Raw genomic sequence first — 18,152 nt, forward strand, 5'->3', positions numbered from 1 at the left:
TCCCGCTCTGCGCGCGCTGCCACCTGTAAATGATGGGGTGTTGGAGGGATGGGGAGAAGGGGTCGGCTTGGGGTGTGGAGAGAGTTTTTTGATCATTTTTCTCTCTCAATGTCTCTCGATTACCTGCCAGCCGCCAGGATCTGCTCACATTTCCTTCGCCCCCAGCACTATGGTCTGTGGAGGCGTGAAATTAAGGATTAAAGGACTCTTGTTTTAGAACATTGTAGCCATTTTCACATGGTCATAATTATGCTGCAATTTTGATCGGTTTTTATAATGGAAATAAAGCACCTATTAAAAGAAACAGCTTCAATGATTAACCTCTTGAAAATCTCGCTCATAACTATTGGTTTTTTAAGACTGTAGAAGATACGAAAAAGACTTCTTTTACCTATGGTAACTTCCTCCATGGACTCGTTTTATGCCTTCTCCTCTACACAAATAGAAATTTGATCCCACTGTGCCAGGGGAGTGTGATGTCTAACAAGAGAACCAGATAGCGACCCAGAAGCACAAGTAGATTGGCCCCTAGAGAAGAGCGAGCGACTGCTTACTGAAGCGTGACTTTCCTCGCCACCGAATTCGCATTTTCCTTGGATAATTTTCCCCCTTTTTCCCTGGTCGAGTTCGCTCGCGCCCGCACGCTCTCTCTCGTTCTCACGCTCGTTCTCACGGGGCGCAGAAAGGCGAACCAGACTGACGGTGCTTCGGTGCGTGCCGTTTCAGTTTATTTTCAACAGTACCGAAAGCAAAATATACATGCTGCGAGCCCGACTGCTCCAACTGGGATTACAGTGAAGGTCTGCGAGCGCCAGACGTTTGTGGGTTGTGAAGGAAAAAGTGGACGAGTGGTGAGGCGAAACCGCCCGTGTTGCAGTGCGTGCAAGTTCCTACACCTGATTACATGCACCCGTTTTGCTTGAATTTGTGGATGCATTTACGAGGCGTGAAACGTTCGATAATACCGTCTAGCAACGGCTTAACCCGTTCGCGGTCGATAGGATAGGACACGCCAAGTGCGGTGGAATTTTCTTCGAAGTGGAAATTACGCCGACGCGCCATGCTGGAGCTGTGCGGAAAAATGGGAAAATCGACCGCGAATGTCGGCACGGAAAAACAACAACAACACTTGCAGAAAATGCACTCCACTTGCACTAAAAGGCCCATCGGTGGTGGCAGCAGGGAAACAAAGGACGATAATAGTTGGCCCATGTTCGTGTTCCATTATCGTAGTGACGCATTCGCGGGTCCTGGCAATGGCAGGACCTCAGCCAAATCGTCCAGCCAGCGCCACAAAGCGAGGTGGTCGTGTGTGAATTTTTGATGCTCATAAAATCAATACCGAGCATGGAGATCTTGGAGATAGGGAGCTGAAAATTGATTTTATCTCAATTCGTGCTCCCACGGCACACGGCAGGACAACGAACGCGCACACACTCACACACAGCGGCACGCACGCACGGACAAAGCCACCCGATGTGAGCGCGTGAGCGAGCGAATGGTCATCGGTGAGCGGGAAATTGTGCGCGTTTTTCCGAGCAGGAGAGAGTGTGTGTGTGTGTTTGAGAGAGAGAGAGAGAGAGAGAGAGAGAGAGAGAGAGAGCAGGCGCCGCTGATGGCGATGGAGCGAAAAGCGAAAGAAATGCTGTATTTTCGCGTGGTGCACACTATCCCTTGTATAACATTAGCCCTGGTTTTTTGGGAGGGGAGTGGGTGGCTAGTAAACTTTGGGGAGCTAATCTGCGCCGATAAAGACGGCTCATTTGGGACGTTTTTCATGTCAGGTGTTTGTCTGTTCTTACGGGCTAGTTAACAGGCTTTTAGGGCGGAAAGACAGGCATAAACCGATCGTGCAATAGGTGACGACGTGCGAGTCTTTTAACTGCGAACTAGAATCCAGTTCTTCGACCTGGCTGCGTTCTCCGCCTGGACGGGAGGGGGAGATTTTTCTTTTTTCTCGACCAACCGAAATCTCCCATTCGCAGATTGCAGTTGCGATTCTCGGTTGGCCGCATTTCTCTGCCCTCGAGGGTGCTGGAATGCTGCCGCTCGCATCCGGTGCGAAGGAAGCGCCAGCGGGAAAATGGAGGAAGTTTCCATCGGAAAAGCCGCACCTCGTGAGGAGGAAATTCGACGTTTGGATTCCGTCGGATGTGCGCGACTTCACCCGACCCCACGGTGGCCGCCAAATTGTGCAATTTCCTTACGCGATTGATTCAATTCAACAACCGCGGAGATCGCGAGGCGGGATTGGGAAAGCGCAAAAAAGAAGTTAAATACGCACACACGCTGGGGATGATTCTATGCTTGCGAATAAACCGAACACCAGACGGAGGGACATTAAATACTCTCATCAACCGATTTAGCGCGGTGAGGCAAGCCGCTGGCGACATACAGTATAAATAGAATTTTCTTTTTCGCGTACGGAACAAGAAAAAACAACGGACGGAAACAACGCAATGTCGTGGGAAATCGTGAAAATGGCGCGGAGCGGTGGCGATGGGTGGGATGATGAGACGACACGGTGGACACGGTGGACGATGCGTGTTGTTATATTTAGACAACCCCGAAAGTGGTGAATAATCTCTCCGATTCGCCGGAGTACGTGGAGCTGGCACGAGCAGGAAACCGTGCCATGAACTGAACCCACGAGCGGACGGAGTTCGAGATCAATTGCACTGATGCTGGACGTGCGCTGACCAGGCGCTAGCATCGACTTAGATCTGCGTGCGGAGTTGATGTGTAGCCTGTCTGCTTCGAGCCGTGTGACATTTAGACGCACATGAGGCACGATTTCTTCTATTTTCGGGTGTCAAAGACATCGGCATCGAACGAGACATGAGTTTGGGTTTGTGGGAAAAGGTATTTTTATGATTTCCTTCACCAAAGTCGCCACGCCAGCACGCGTCGCTCACCGGAGCCTTTAGAATTCCCATCGGTCGAAACGTGGAAAACGCGAAATACAGTCAAAAGTATGCGCTCATCTCGATGTCAAAAATTGTCACCGATCGGAGGTAGTCTTCTTCTACCACTAATACTATGGTTGCCACTAGCACTAACCGCTGCGTAGTGTGCGCGGGATCTGGCGTATTTAGCGTTGATGTCATTTCGGGTGATTTCCCAAGGTCTCTTGCCAGTCCCACCGTCAGTGGGTCACCCTTACGTCCGCGCTTGAGGGTAGTGTTCCTTGGGAAGGAAACACTACGCCACCAGTGCACCAAGCACCAGAACAAGTGTCCAATTCAACTCCAAAAAAGCATCCGAGAGACTTAAGCGAGAGCGCCGTATCCTGCCAAAAACCGCTCTCGTGCTCTCGCTTGCGTGCGTGTGTGCGAGAGCCATGTGCATGTGTGAATGCGTTGGGCGAAAGGAAATTCCTGGTGTGTTTTGTGACCTCCCACCCCGTGGCCGTGTATGTGTGTGTCTATGTGTGTAGTACGCCTTGCCAGCTACGGGAAACCTTACAACTGCTACCCCCTATTGGGCGACACCGAGCGAAGAACACAAACGAACGAACGGGATTGCCGAGAAGGTTGGTCAAGCCCCAGGCTGGCATAACCGCAAGAATCGGGGCAGGTTCGGATGTGGGGCACAACTGGGAAATATGATCCCGGGAATGCCCGTGCAGTAGCGGAAGTGTGGTGGCCTTCTCGAGCGTGCTTGGTGACTTATGGACGACGTCCTGACGATGAAAACAGTGCGGTTTTGAGTGGTGCAGTCGGTGCGTTCCGGCAGGTGACACGCTGTACGTCAAGTGACAAGGTGCACTCGTCAAGCCGACCGTGTCACGCACCACGGCTTAAAGGCAATTGTCGGTGTCAATTAACCCTTGAGTTTCGCTGCCAGTGCATTGAATACGAAACGGTGGAAAACGCGAGGTCGAGTGGAAATTTGTTTGCCTTTTTCCAGCGACTACAGGAGCTGCAGCGCGCCTGGCGCTACCAAACGAATAGTTCGAATCCGAGATCCCGTCCAGCTTCTTCAGCACCCTTCACCGTTCGTACCGTACCGACGGTTCGCAAAGATTTCCTCGAGTGTGCGAGCGCGTGTGTGTGCGAGAGCGTGTTTCGCTAGAAAATTGGGTGAAAATTGGGAGCCAGTTTCTCTGTTGTCTGCGGTGCGATTTGGTCGTTCGCGAGAGCAAAGGTTTTCCCACTTTTCCCGCATGGTGCAAGGCTAAAGAAGAGAGGGAAAGAGTGTGTGAGAGCGTTAAATGTACCCGAGAATTCGATGCTGACTTTTTTTCCCTATTATTTAATTGTAATTTGTTTCCATGCGAAACGGATGAGTGAGACCCAGTGAGTCCTCGTGGAAAGCGTGCGAGTGAGACGCTAAATGTGGAAAAGATGATGACGGTAGAGTGTCACTATGGACAACGTGACAGGGAGAAAGAGATGAAAAAGCAATTGGAAGGAAAATAGCACTGCAATCGAAGAGACTAATCTTATGCATCCATCAGAACATTATCCTTTTAGGAGGGCAATTTATTTCGTGCGATTTGTCACAAGCTCCCTTCCGTTGCTTTTGCTCCACACGTCCTCGAGCGACTCGTTGTTCAGCTTGGAAATCAAAATATCGTTTTCCTCACGGTGTCTTCCCGTTTTCCCGACCGCTCGCACGATCGGCCGTCATTCGACCGATTTGTGATAATTTATTTATTTTTCCGACACTGGCTGGCGTCCCGCGCGGTGCAGCCCTCGCTGGTCGCCTGCTTTCGGCCTGCTTATTTTTAGGAATGACAAACTACTGCTACCACTACTACGAGGAGCGCAGCCACAACGTCTACTACCACTGCAACAGCAACTTCAGCAGCAATAATAATCGCTAATCATCTTCGCCGCGGCCGCTCTCGTGTGCTCGGAAACAATAGTGCGAACAGGCGCGTAGTGCAGTCGTGCGCGCATAGATGTATTTATTTGTTATAGATTAAATATTTGAATTTGAATAGTTGCTAGATATGAATAGTATTGTTATACTGAGTTTATGGATACTTCTGCACATTAGCAATACATCTTGCCAAGGTGAGTCCTTTTACCTGTCATTGGTGTTGGCATATTAAGCAATATATTCCCCTGGGGCTTGTGGTCGAAGAGATTTCAGGAAAAAAAACGGTTGCACCTCAGTAAATGTTACACGAAGCATACACACACCCACCCCCACCGGCGTTATAAATTCACCCCATATTTTTTCCGCAATTTGTTTGCGCCAAAGTGCACACTCATCCTTTAGGGCATGAAAAAGGCAATCCCCATGGGGACACTGAACGGGATCGAGTCCTGTGACGCTACGCATGAGTCGACAGGAGCCTCTCCATTAAAGCGAACCCCGGGATGAATGAAAGGATCGATTCGAGGGTGGACAGTAACGATGAGGCGTCGGGCGCAGGTAGTTAATTATTTGAGCAGAGGCAGTAAAAGGTGGCGTTGAAAAAAAGAGAGTAATAGGGGACCGAGCTAGAGCAACGGAGGGATCCAGAAGCACGGAAAACAAATGTCAGGAGGCCAATCGAGCGATCAGGAAGAGGAGCAGGGTAAACGAGTAGGGGTCGTGGGTGTCGCAAGGTGCAATCGAGGCAGTTGGCCTCACAGACCTCACCCTCACCGTTGCTAAGGCTGGGACAGAAACAAAACAAGAAATGAGACACGGTGATCAGTGGAGCATAAACACTCGACTCTCTTCCTTCTTGTACTGCTGCTGCTGCCGCTGCTGCTATTGCTGCTGCTTGTTGCTAATGCTAATGAAACTGTGGGAACTTGGGCGACGCTTTTGCGTGACCGAACGCGTGAGCACATCGCTCACGATGGGGGCACAAAGAAAGGCACCGAGAGGGTGGAAAAGCTCCCAGCATTGAATTGTCTTTTCTCCCGCTAAACCCAGCGTTGTTTGGATCATTTTCTTGCGATCCGCGCACGGGCAATCTGGGCAAGATGAAGCGCCGGAACTTCGGATGGCTTAAGACCCCTCTTCAGGGCAATGAGGAAGATACGAGTAGAGTAATGAGTAAAACTATCAGAATTAAGATCACCTACAAACGGCAAAACAAACGCTTCACTAGCGGCATGCATGGATTTCCGGTCAAAGAGGCCCGTGGGGATGGAATCCGGCGCATGGGAATCGGTCGGGACAATCGCACCACGCGCGTATGTGGGCTAATATATTACGCCCCTTGACGAGGGTGGGATTGAAAAATGAAGAGGAAGAAAAAAAACGAGAGCACACATTACCATTCTTCGGGGGGGAAAACGCACGTTTCACCGAAACCGGGGCTTTCCCTTTTGTTGAGGCGTTTCTTGGAACCGGTAGCTTCCGCTTTGAAGTTTCCAAACGCTTCCGGTTGTGCAGGGCTGTGGTTAAGCAATTCGCTGCTAGAGGCCGTTGCAGGCTCACCGGCCAAATTTTCCTCACAACCGAGCACCTTACCGGGATGTCAAGCCCGGCAGGAGCAGAGTAACTTCGAACAGGCTGTCTGGCTTGTTTGAACATGATCCGACCGAACCAGGCATATGTCAGCTGGCTCGGTGGAGGCGGAAAACCACCGAACCGGCTCTGGGGAGGATGGGTGATGTGAGAAAAACGAAGTGTGCTCTTGACAGGTCCAACGGGGAGCGTGCTACCATTACCATTAGATTTTCCGTTCGTCGACTTATCACCTCGCCCCCGGGACTGCTATTAACGTGCGGCAAAGAATGAGCCTTAATCACGTTCGCTCGGTCGCATGTCCTGCTTTCGAGCACAGGCACAACAAATTTTACCTCCAACGGGGCGAAGGAAGAATAGAAGAAGGTGCCCTGCACCTGTCCTGACGTGCCGTACCGTTGACGAAAGCGAAACCAACGCCACCGGCGGCGATGTTGACAGGTTCTTGCGAGAGTAACTGAAGTACCACGTTTTCCAACAACAACAACAACACCGAATCCAAGATGGCTGGGTGGAATAATTTTTGATATCCTCACGGAGTTTTGAAGTGTGTACTGTAGACACCGTGTGTTTAGTTACCGGTTCCACTTGACGTGATATTATTATGCAGGGCGCCGTGGCCGGGGGCTAAGTAACCGCGGGTGGGATGGATTCATTTCGTAGCTCGCTTCGGTTATTGCCCTACGGCGATGGGCGATGAAGTACCTGCTGAAGCAATATATGCAGAAGGCGAGAGGCTGGGGGACCTGTCTTCTCGGCGTAGTCCAGCGTAATCTGAGAACTTTCAAAGCTCAGATGGACCATTTCAAATTCTCACAACATCCCTGTCCTTCGTTTGCCGTAACGTCTGTTTGTTCAATATGCCAATTTAGAGCATGATAACGATAATGCGTTCTGATCCGAATGCTCGTCCCATTTCCATTCCAATACAGATGAAAAAATATCCGTTTTAAGAGGCGAAAAGGTGGAGCTAGCCTGCCCGATCGATATTGCGACCTGCGGCGAGCTGCACTCGCTGAAATGGTTCAAGGGAACCGAGCGGATAGCGGTCGTGTCCGGTGATGGGGAGGTTGCCAAAGTCGAGGGCAGCTACAACGACCGGTTGTCGCTGTCCCACGAGGCCCAGACGAGCCGGCTAATATTCCGCAACGTCGAGATAGCAGACGAAGATACATATCTGTGCGAGACCACGTTTCTCGAGCCGTCGGAGCAGTGCGAGAACTCGGGCGCATATAGTGTAGCTTTAAACGTTTATGGTAAGTAGAGTTCATCGGGCTCCTTTGTGAGCCTCCTCAACGGAGATCAATGCCGAATTCGCTCACTAACTCCCCTGGTTCTCTTGCAGCTGTGCCATCGGTCATTACGCTTCAGGATGGCAATAGAAATAGTATTAAAAACGGCTCCCACATCGGACCGATGCGCGAAGGACAAGACCTGCAGGTCGTTTGCGAGGTGTACGGTGCCCGTCCAGAGCCTGTGATAAGTTGGCACCGTTCGGGTCGCGTTGTGCGTGGTACGTTGCCAGTAGCGGAGCGTGGAAAGCCAAACGAACACTCACCGATGCGATCTTCCTTTCCAGATAACCTGGTGGTCGAAGAACATAATGGACTGTACACGGTCAAGTCGACGCTGTCGCTGACACTGTCACGCCAAGAGCTGGGAGCCACCTACAACTGTCGCGTAGAGATGAAGGATTTCCATCTGTCTGTCGACAACCAGTTTCACATCGATCTGCAAGGTGATAGCGTGCTAATGAAGGGTAACTAGCGAAAACGGGGGCACTGATGACCTTTTTTATCCACCTCCACAGTGCGGCCCACTAAGATCAACCTGTCGGGTGTGGAACATCACACGGTCCAGGGGACGAAGGTTTTGCTTCAGTGTCAGGTAAGCGACGCCATTCATCTGTGAAGGCGATCGATGACTAAGTCTAGCCTTCTCGTTGCAGGTCAGCGGAGCAAGACCGGCAGCCAATATGACCTGGTACAATTCATCCAAGCTCATCACGGAGGAATCCAGTGAGATGACTTCAATTAATACTAAAACAGTAAGTCGTGAGAGAGCTCGTATTTTCACGTTACTAATGCGACTCGTTTTCTTCTCTGTAGTATCTTCAAAATGATGGAACGTTCGAAACTATCAGCCAGATGATCTTCACGGCAACGCGCTTCGAAAATGGCGCCTCCATGCGCTGCGAAGCCGACAACATTGTGATGCGCGAGGACATGGACCGTCCGCTGCACGACACACTCACGCTGGAAGTGATGTGTAAGTGTTGTCCTTTAATCCTTTCGTTCATCCCTCAGCGTATGTTACTAATGAGCACTCTATCCGTTCTATCATTCCATCATTCATTGTGTCAATCGTGTGTACCGGGTTGGCCTCGGCGCAGACCCTCCGGTGGTGTCAGTGAAACCGGAGAACATCTCCGTGAACGAGACGCAAGATTTTCTAATCTTTTGCGACTACGAGGCGAACCCGGCCTCCCTCGAGAGCGTCAAATGGTACCGAAACAATCAGGAAATCAAGCTGAACAGCTTGCGCTACGAGGGCGGTAATCCCGAGCAGACGGCACTGCTGATCAAAAATTCGACTAGGCACGATATCGGTGCCTACACCTGCGAGCTGTCGAACTCCATCGGGTTCGATGTGTCCGATAACGAAGTTTATGTTGATGTTATATGTGCGTGTCGCCGATTCTCTGTAACGGAGTATCCTGAGGCTTGCCAGTGATGTAAAGTGGTGTTTTTGATGCGTTTGCAGATAAGCCAACGGTGATGCTGACGATGGATCCCGAGGCACCAGTGATCGAGAACGACCAGGCGAACATAACGCTGCTCTGCAACATTGTGGACGGCAACCCAATGCTCCTGACTAGGGTGCGTTGGTTCCTGGATGGGGAGTTCCTGAAGGAGCTGCCAGAATGTGAGGAAGAAACGCTCGGCACGGACGAGAATTTGTGCGAGGTGGACCCAAGCAAGATGTTGCTGCAAAACGTTGGGCGAGAGTTCATCGGCAACTACTCGTGTGAGGGCTTTAACGCGGCCGGTTGGGGTGACGTCAGCGACGAGAACCCGCTTGACATCTACTACGAGCCGGGTAACGCCTCGATGGTCCACTATCCATGGATCGCGATCAAGCGACGTAGTGTGACGTTCAATTGTTCGATCGAGGATCGGGGCAACCCCGTGGCCACACGGTACCGCTGGTTGCGTGGTGGAAAACCAGTGCTGGACGTGGTCACGCCATCCTGGACGGTTGATCCTGTGGGGTTGGACTCGCGTACGACGTTCTCGTGCTTCGCGTACAACGAAGGAGGAGAAGGTTTCGCTGCTGAGGTGAATCTGGAGGTGCATGCTCCACCGGCTTTCATCCAGAAACTGCAGCCCTACACAGGAGCACTGTTCTCCACGACGAACATGTCACTATCGTGTCGCGTTGAGTGTGTGCCCTCTTGCACGATCTCGTGGTTTAAGGATGGGATTGGCATCGAGGAGAACGACGAGCGTTACTACATCACGAACAGCTATCTCTCGTCGGAGCCGGCGACAGGAGATTTCGAGAGTGCATACTCGGTGCTGGTAAGAATATCGAGCCTATTTCGGTGCTTATAGAGTGTTGCTAATTCGGTGGTTTCTGTGTTGCAGCATTTCAACATGTCAGCCTGGCCGAACGGTATACTGGACCGGATTAAGGACAGCTCCAACTACTCCTGCGTGTCGACGAACAACTCCGCCGGTCCGGGTGTTCGCAGCACTACCTATTTTGGGGTGGAATGTAAGTTTTTGGTGCTATTTCAAGGTGTAGCGGGCTTATAGCGTTCTTTCTTATTTTGTAGATCCTCCCGAGAACACGAGCCTTTCTAGTTCTACCATATCGGTGGAGGAAGGCAAGATTCCTCCAAAAATTGTGTGTTCGTCCCGGGCATACCCTGAGCCGGCCTTCGTCTGGACGCGCAATGGTGAAACCGTTGCCAAGGGTAGTGCGCTTATAGTGGATGACGTTCTGCAGAGGTCTGATGCCGGCAAGTACACGTGTACTGCGTTCAACAAGCACGGCAACCACTCTACGGACGCTTTCATCGACATTCACTGTGAGTAGAGGCCTCCTGTTTGTAGAGGTGATCCTGCGGATTTGTTCTAAATCATTTCTATCGATCAACGCTTCAGATAAACCCACGTGTCAGATCCTGCGGAAGGAGATCGAGGACGAGGATAAGCTGATCTGTATTGCTACCGGTAGCCCGCGTGAGTCGGAGTTTGAGTGGAGTGTCAAACACATGAATGAAAGTCTGCAGAGCCGGATTAAGAGTGACGCGTTCGAGAGCTACCTGACGTTGGACGATGCCGTGTCGGCAATGCGCACTTACGTGTGCGTCGCTAGCAATAACGTTGGCGTGGGCACACCGTGTGAGATCGAGGTAGCTGGTAAGTAGCATCTGGCCATCCTCGGAGTATATGGCTCGTCCAGTCTCCAGTCGGAGTACATGGCTCCTGTTTTAGGTTACGTCGCGTGGTGGCTGAAAGGAGACGTTCTGACACCGTACATTCTGATTGGTGGTGTTGCCGCCCTGCTGCTGGCGGTCATTATTATCTGTATCGTCATCATTTGCATCTGCCGGAGGAAACGACGGCAGGAGAAATGTAAGTAGCTGCTCCACCGTACTGCCATCTCTCGAGAGGCAGATCCACATTGGTAGAAGCGAGCGAAAACGAAAATCGAAACCGAATCCGATAAAACACTTACACAAACACAAACGGCATCGAATGTGAACAGGTAGTACGGCTTGGTTTTTTAGTTTTATGGGTTTCTTCTTACGTTCCTACTCAAAATTGCAGTTCACAAAAGCTTTGTTTCCTTAACGATCATTACCGGATAGTTTGTGGAGAGGGTAGCATGCGTGGCGCAGTACCAGCTGAGGATTCTCGGCCAAGGAATGCCACGTAAGCTGAATACGGGTCAAAGTACTTGTCAATCTGAACTCCACGTAAGGCAGCTACTTCTGGTGCAGCATCTAGTGGACATTGATCTGACGCATACGAAGTTCGGTTGACAAATGCTTTCAACCGTTGTTTTTTTTATTGTATCCTTTTTCTGGGTGTTTGGACCACTTTGGAGACATTCGTGTTTGATAGTTACTACCTCATTTCGTGCTTTCTACTTTGATTCTTTACTTATAGTCAGTGTTAGCGTAAGAGATTAATTTTTTATCATTCATCATGCTCACTTTGATCCACGTATTCTGGCTGTTTGTACCTTCCCATCTATTTTTTCTATCTCTCTCTCTCTAGCTCTTTTGCTATAAAATCACTGTACATTCATACTAGTTTCTAGTTTCTCGTTCGATTTATGTTGTTGTTCATTCATTCCAAACGCTGTTTGTCTTTCGTGTCAGTTAACGTTATGCGTTCACCTTCTGTGCCCCGCGTCCCCGCGTTCTTCTCATGTGGTATTTTGCAATACTTTTTTTTCCTTTAAATGTTTGTTAACTTCTTTCTTACTAAAACTTCTGAACCTCGTTTACGTGCGCGCGCTCTCACTAATAGCTTCTATGCACATGGAAGAAATCGAAGATGCTGAATTCTCATTTATGAAAGATCGCAGGTAAGAGATTGGATATATATCGTTTTATTTGCTTATGATTTTGGTAAAGGTACGTAGTTTGTAGCCATTTGCGCAGTGTGTGTGTGTGATAAAAAAATCCGAACGGCGCCATACGTGTCGGACTGGGTAGACGCTTAAAATTGTACAGTTTTGCATGCCAATTTATTGGTGTAAGAAAAGCTAACCACGCTAGTGAGGAATCATCGTTGGAGCATCCGTCAGAGCATCATATAGCATCATACAAAGCTAACACTTACGACCTTATCCTTGTTCCCATCGATCCGTCAAACGTTACATTGGTGGCTGGAAGCTCTGAGATGGTTAATGGCATAGACTGAATAATTATCTTACATTTGTTGAATACTTCCTTATCATACCTTCTATCAAAGTTGTACCAATGCTGGGTTGGTGGATGGAACTAATGCTGTAACACAGTAACCGGAATGCTGGATGTGCAGTAAAATTGATGATAAAACTCTAATCGGCTTGGTGGCCTGTATAAAAACAGCTCTACAAAAATATTGAGAGAAAGATTTAGACGAAGTCAACAGAAGATATAGAATATTAACATTAAATATACAAAACTTTCAATGTCAACGAGTAGCAATTCCAAAAACTATTCTAAAGGAGTTGAATTTATGTGCTGGATATTTTGTTTCTAACACACCTTACGTGGTGAACATTTCTCTACGTGGAAGGGCCAATGTTGGTGATGGAATTAATTCCATTAGGTACGGTTTCGGTAGGGGATAATCAATCCCCAGGTATGGCAATCGATTAACCCACGATTGCGTTATTGGTTACGGTGCGGGAGCATTGGATAGGTTGCAAACAAACAAACAAACAAATTGGATATTCGTTTGTTTTTATTACATTTTTTCGCCCTCCCCACTGCAGGTGCGTGCCGAAGGAAGCGGATGCTTCTGAGAACATCCGGCACTACGATCAGTCGCTTCGATGGCGTATTCGACGATTTTTCGAAAAACGCAACAGCATCGATCTGCTGCGCATCTCCACGAGCAATGGTACAGTCGCTTTCCATTTCTGTATGTGTGCCTGGACTCCCACCTTCCTTCCTTGGTTTTTGTTTTGTGTTTCCGATTGTTTTCCTCTTCTGTGTTCCTTCCTATTCCCACCCGGCACGTTTTAATCTTCCCGTTTGTCTTAAGCCCGTTTTTTTACTCATATTTTCATGTACTTTTATCATGCTTTTGCTTGTTTTTTTTTTTCGTTTCATTTACTCATTTTAACGTTGTTATGTTGGTTACGTTTGTCGCTGAATGGACGCGAATGTTTACTTACGTGTTCAGTTATTACGTATGTTAAAAAGCCTCAAACCATACCCACCATCGAAGAGCCGTCGTCCCCCACATCCACCACAGCAGCCCTCACACCCACACCAGCAACGGCAGCTGATACCGCAGCGGCCTCCGAGACAGGACCCGCGTCAGGGGGGGTCGATGGTGGAGATGCAAATGTACCGGAAGCTGGTACGGCTGTAGGCGGAGGTATGGAATGTCCTTTTCTAGCTCCTTCGCTCCTTTTGCTCCTTCGCTCTCGCTCCGTCTCGATGGAAAACGCAGCCCACAGCCGATCGTCATGGCTCTCGAACCACCCACGGGTGGGAACAGCCAGCCAAGCGATCCCCCAAAAAAGGACCTTTTGAACACACACACGTGGTTGGGGTTTCCAAAGTCGAAACGGCACTAATATTCCGTTGTTTCGTTTCATCTCTTCCACATGCGCAGTTACTGGAGAATCGTCGACTGCTGGCGGATCCCAGATCGAACCAGGAGAATATGAAAACCTTCCGTTCCATGGATTGCAAACGCCGCCAAAGAAGGTATGTCCTTGTGCGCCTTTATAGTCGGTGAGTGTCAACGTTCAATGCACAGTTTGGCTGCGCATTGTACGGGCTGAACTGACACGAGAAGGTGTTTTTATTAACCCCTTGAGTTTTCGATCCTTGCTGCGTGCCTAACCTTGTGTTCGTTGTGTGTGTGTGCGCACGTGTATCCTAGGCCATGCTGTGCAAAACTAACCTCGCGCCATCGCTGAAGCACCATAACAAATCGCTCACTCCATCCTGCTTCCCGACGCATCCGTACAACTACATCAACTATCAGAAGGACAGCCAGAAGGGCACGCTGCAACCGCCGCTTCACCCGACCCTTCAACACCCGGGTCTGCAGCATGCGTCCTCCCAAGGAGAGCCTACAAGTGGAGATGAGTCGAGCAAGGCTGCCGAGCGGAAGTTGGCCCTGGATCCTAACAGTGACACTTTGTCATCGCACAGTTTCACTATTGGTGGGACACGTTCGATGAAACGATCGGTCGAGAAGAAGCTCATAGATCTGGAGACAGTGACACCGCTTTATGAGAACCTAACCGATTCGATCCAGATCCACGAGGCTACGGCACCGAGCCCGCTTGGGTTGGTACCACCCGGAAAACCACTCATTCTCGAAGGACCACATCAGGAGCGGTACCGGATCAGTTTGAAGAAGCCAGGTCGCAAACCAGGTGGTAGCCGATCGAACAGTGCGGTCTCTAACAGCTATTACGACTGTATTAAGCCCATTCCGGCACCGCGCCATCGCAAGTACGCCTCGACAAACTCGCTCGTCTCGAAGGCAGCTCCGAATCATGGGCTGATGCAGGCGTACTCCGGTGGCAGCAGTAGCCGGCTGGATCCGATCTACATGAACCTTCCGCTCGGTAAAGGGCTCGATTCGTCGCTCAGGCATCCTACGGACGCGGACCCGGGAGTCATCGAGGAGGTAAGTGATTTGTTCCGAGGTGTACTAACATGCCATGCTTGCTAACAAGAACCCTCCTTGCGATCAGCAGTACCAGGGACCCCACGACAGCCACTATCTTGAGATTACGCAGCACCAAACGCGGATAGTGATCCCGCGAGAGCTGTTCCCGGTGGATAGCCGCGAGCAGCAGGCCAAGCTTGGTCAGCTGCTGCGCAAGAGTGGCGCACCACCACCACCCAGCATCGCCACACCGTCATCGTCCTCCTCCAGCAGCAGCAACAGCAGGCGCCACATCAAGCTGCCTTTACAGAAACATCATAGCTTTAATTTCCAGTCGTCGCAGACAGTCGAGGCGACGGTGCGCGATCTCAAGATCAAGTCGCACTCGATCAGCTCGAAGACGCTGCGCGATTACCGAGGCAGCAGCCACCGAGGCGCGCACCAGGGCAGCAGCACCATCAACCACCATCATCACCACGCCGGCACCGGTATGCTTCAAGAAAACGACAGCGAGCACGAGTACTATGATCACCACCAACAACAACAGCAGCAGCAGCAGCGCCATCGTACGGCGGTGGCGCAACATTTTCCGTACGACTCTAGCACCGTAGCCTTTAAACCCATAACTCCCGTGCCAACGAGTACTACAGCAATAATAACAACCACTAACAGAAAGTCGGTTAATATGTGTAATAATGACAAATTTGCAATCAAATAAAACGACAAAAATCATCACCATCTTCTCTGACTTCAAAAACCGGCTTCCATTTTTGTGTTTAAACTAATCGACTAACTCCTAACCATCATCTCCGGGTCACCACGCCAGAGAAAAATCCTGAAGACGCGTTTAAGGTAAGTGTTCGATGTGTCATCCTGCGTGCCTTACCCACGAGTGCCAGCCGCAAATGTTAACACGCTGTGCGCTGGAAAAGCCGCTGAGTAGGCGACGGCCGAGCCCTTGCTTTGGTTTTTGTGTTCGTTTGTGGCGATCGACTACAACATTGCAGAATAAAAATTGTACATTTGCCAACGCTGGTGTACCTAGCCTGGTACTGAACTAAACATGTGTCGAAATCCTCTCTTTCCGTTTTAGGCGAACGATACGATCACAGCCAAAAGCAATACGTACATTTTTTAAAGGGCAGCGCGCTAGACAATCGCTTCTAGGGCTATCTGCCAAAAGCGACGTTCAATTTTTGATTTTCACTTGTGGCGAAAAACTAAAAAGCTCACATCCAAACGCGTAGCTCGTATACTCGATCGATAGGGAATAAAGGGTCGTTTGAAACGCTGACGAGCGGTATCGACAGGGAAACGGAACCCGCCGCTAGCCGACCGTTGGCCAAGGGCTCTCCGAAAGGGCCTCCACACTGTGCCGCAAAGAGTGTGCCGAATGACGTTGACAATTTTTATTTTGCAATACAGTGCGTCCACGGACGAACAAACTAAACATAAACTGGAACTTTGTCGCCTTTATTTTTGTTGCTGAAATTGGTTGGAATGGTGGAAAGCGCCCGGTTGAGTAAGTAGCCGATCGGCGGAGTTTGGAGAGAGTAGCTTTCTTGTCTCACTCACACTGCGTAAACTAACCGAATGCCATATCGTCCTTGATGGACGTTACCGCCAAAGCAGGAGCAAGCCTCATACAATGCCATATCTTCCCTACCATACACGTCTTTATCCACAGGACGGCATCATCTATCCTGAGGACGTGATTTACGCCGATCTGGAGGAAAACAACTACGGACCGATCAACTACAAGGCCGCCTCCATCTATAACATGATGAAGTTCAAGCGAAACAACGAAGGAAAATAAGAAAAAAAGAGTGAGAGAGTGGAAAGAAACCCGAAAAGTTTATCTAGTAACATTGCAGAGCCTACTGCTGCTTAGCTCATGTACTACTTCCGTTGCTTGACCGCTACACTGCTGCCTGCATTCATTTCATATTACTCGCACTACATATGCCATTATACTCTTTGTTATACACCGGTTTTCTTCCTTATTCAGCCAATAAAGATAAGTAGTACTTGAATGTCTTCATTGATTTGTATAAAAACACACTCGTTTTTTGTTTCTTTCCTATGTGTTATCTTGTTTTCTTGGTCCTAGCGGCCATTTTTTGTTTGAGAATAAGAGCTCGAACAATTTAGAACCACACGGCACTACACTATATTACTTTAAATGTGACTTTCATTCGATTACACAAATGTTTTCGGAGCTGAACCACCACACACCGAGCCACTACGTGGATGCTGTGACGCATACCATATGGCCCAAAAAGGCTACGTGCCGAGCTACGATAATTCAATTTGTCCCTAATGACTTCTAATGCACTGCACGAGTCCCGCGATCTCGCGCAAGACCTCGGGGCGCATTTGGGCACTTGTCTGCCTTCTCTTCACTGCGGCACACTTGTTCAATTATTTTCCCACTTTCCATAGTGCATGGCGGTAGGGTGCAGGGCCCATTTCCCCGAGGGAAAACAACAGATACGATCAATCTCCGCTCCGGCAGCCAATCCGTTTCCACAAAAAGGGACACGCTGTCCTGCGGATGCTGAAGCAACTCCGATAGTGCTGCGAAGCGTGCCGACACCTCGTTGCCCTTCGGGAGGTGGAAACAGGCGTAGAGTACATTACCACAATTGCAGATTTAGTCGTCAAGTAGGCTGGGGACCTAATCGAAACGAGCTCGAATAAAATGACGCTGACGTACGCCTTTGGCGAATGGACCTGCGTTGCTTTCTCGCTGATATCTGGCTTTCGGACGCGGCAATGGGCTTGGAGTTTCTGGAATTAGATGCATAACGAGATTATTATACCAGAAGCTACCGCACTTATGGTGAATTTGCATCAACATGAATTAACATCAGGAAGAAGCGTTTTGTTTCTGGTTTTGAACTTGAACTGACAGATTTTCTGGATTGTTGAATCGACTAGGATGTATTTTGTGTATAATTACTTTGGTAATAAGCAAAGTGCAAATTCTAATGCAAAGCTATTATATAACTTGAATTATGTACAATAGAACTCAAATGTTGTTTCATAATCTTGTATATTCAATATAGGATTTCTTCTGAGGAAAATTTAGTAAGGATTTGAAAATAAAAAGGTTTCCTGAAGGACTCAGTTGTAAAGAAAAATATAATGTTGTGTGTTTTAAGTAAAGCCTTTCTGCAAGGAAATTGAATTCTCTTTTGCAAAATGGCACAAAAATTGACTAATGTTTGCTGAAGCCCTTGGTTTTTCTCGGGTTTCCGCAGACGCGAAAACGACGAGAAGTATCCAATTGCTGGCGGTTTTTTGAGCTCGAATCGAGTCATGTGCGGTCCTTTTATACCGGTCTAAGAGCGACGATTCGCGCATCCC

General features: G+C 49.3%; 1 protein-coding gene across 1 annotated transcript; it reads left to right on the plus strand.

Annotated features, from left to right (window-relative positions):
- The first annotated feature begins 748 nt into the window (after nucleotides 1-748).
- Nucleotides 749-15,526, plus strand: LOC128720784 (hemicentin-2). Its single transcript, XM_053814479.1, has 17 exons — nucleotides 749-800; nucleotides 4,695-5,021; nucleotides 7,350-7,673; nucleotides 7,763-7,930; nucleotides 7,997-8,155; nucleotides 8,228-8,304; nucleotides 8,366-8,464; nucleotides 8,526-8,685; nucleotides 8,810-9,100; nucleotides 9,181-9,998; nucleotides 10,065-10,194; nucleotides 10,256-10,510; nucleotides 10,587-10,844; nucleotides 10,920-11,060; nucleotides 13,770-13,864; nucleotides 14,043-14,801; nucleotides 14,872-15,526. The coding sequence occupies exons 2-17, from the start codon at nucleotides 4,958-4,960 to the stop codon at nucleotides 15,499-15,501; spliced, it is 4,428 nt and encodes a 1,475-aa protein (XP_053670454.1). The 5' UTR covers nucleotides 749-800; nucleotides 4,695-4,957; the 3' UTR covers nucleotides 15,502-15,526.
- The last annotated feature ends 2,626 nt before the right edge of the window (nucleotides 15,527-18,152 follow it).

The sequence above is a fragment of the Anopheles nili genome, chromosome 2 (assembly GCF_943737925.1).
Source record: "Anopheles nili chromosome 2, idAnoNiliSN_F5_01, whole genome shotgun sequence".
Taxonomy (NCBI): Eukaryota; Metazoa; Arthropoda; class Insecta; order Diptera; family Culicidae; genus Anopheles; species Anopheles nili.

What these genes read in the sequence shown, in the direction of transcription:
- LOC128720784 (XM_053814479.1), top strand. Translation starts at nt 4,958, where the DNA reads ATGAATAGTATTGTTATACTGAGTTTATGGATACTTCTGCACATTAGC. An exon ending in TTCGGGTCGCGTTGTGCGTG is followed by an intron (nt 7,931 to 7,996) that starts GTACGTTGCCAG and finishes CTTCCTTTCCAG; the next exon opens with ATAACCTGGTGGTCGAAGAA. An exon ending in CGCTTTCATCGACATTCACT is followed by an intron (nt 10,511 to 10,586) that starts GTGAGTAGAGGC and finishes TCAACGCTTCAG; the next exon opens with ATAAACCCACGTGTCAGATC.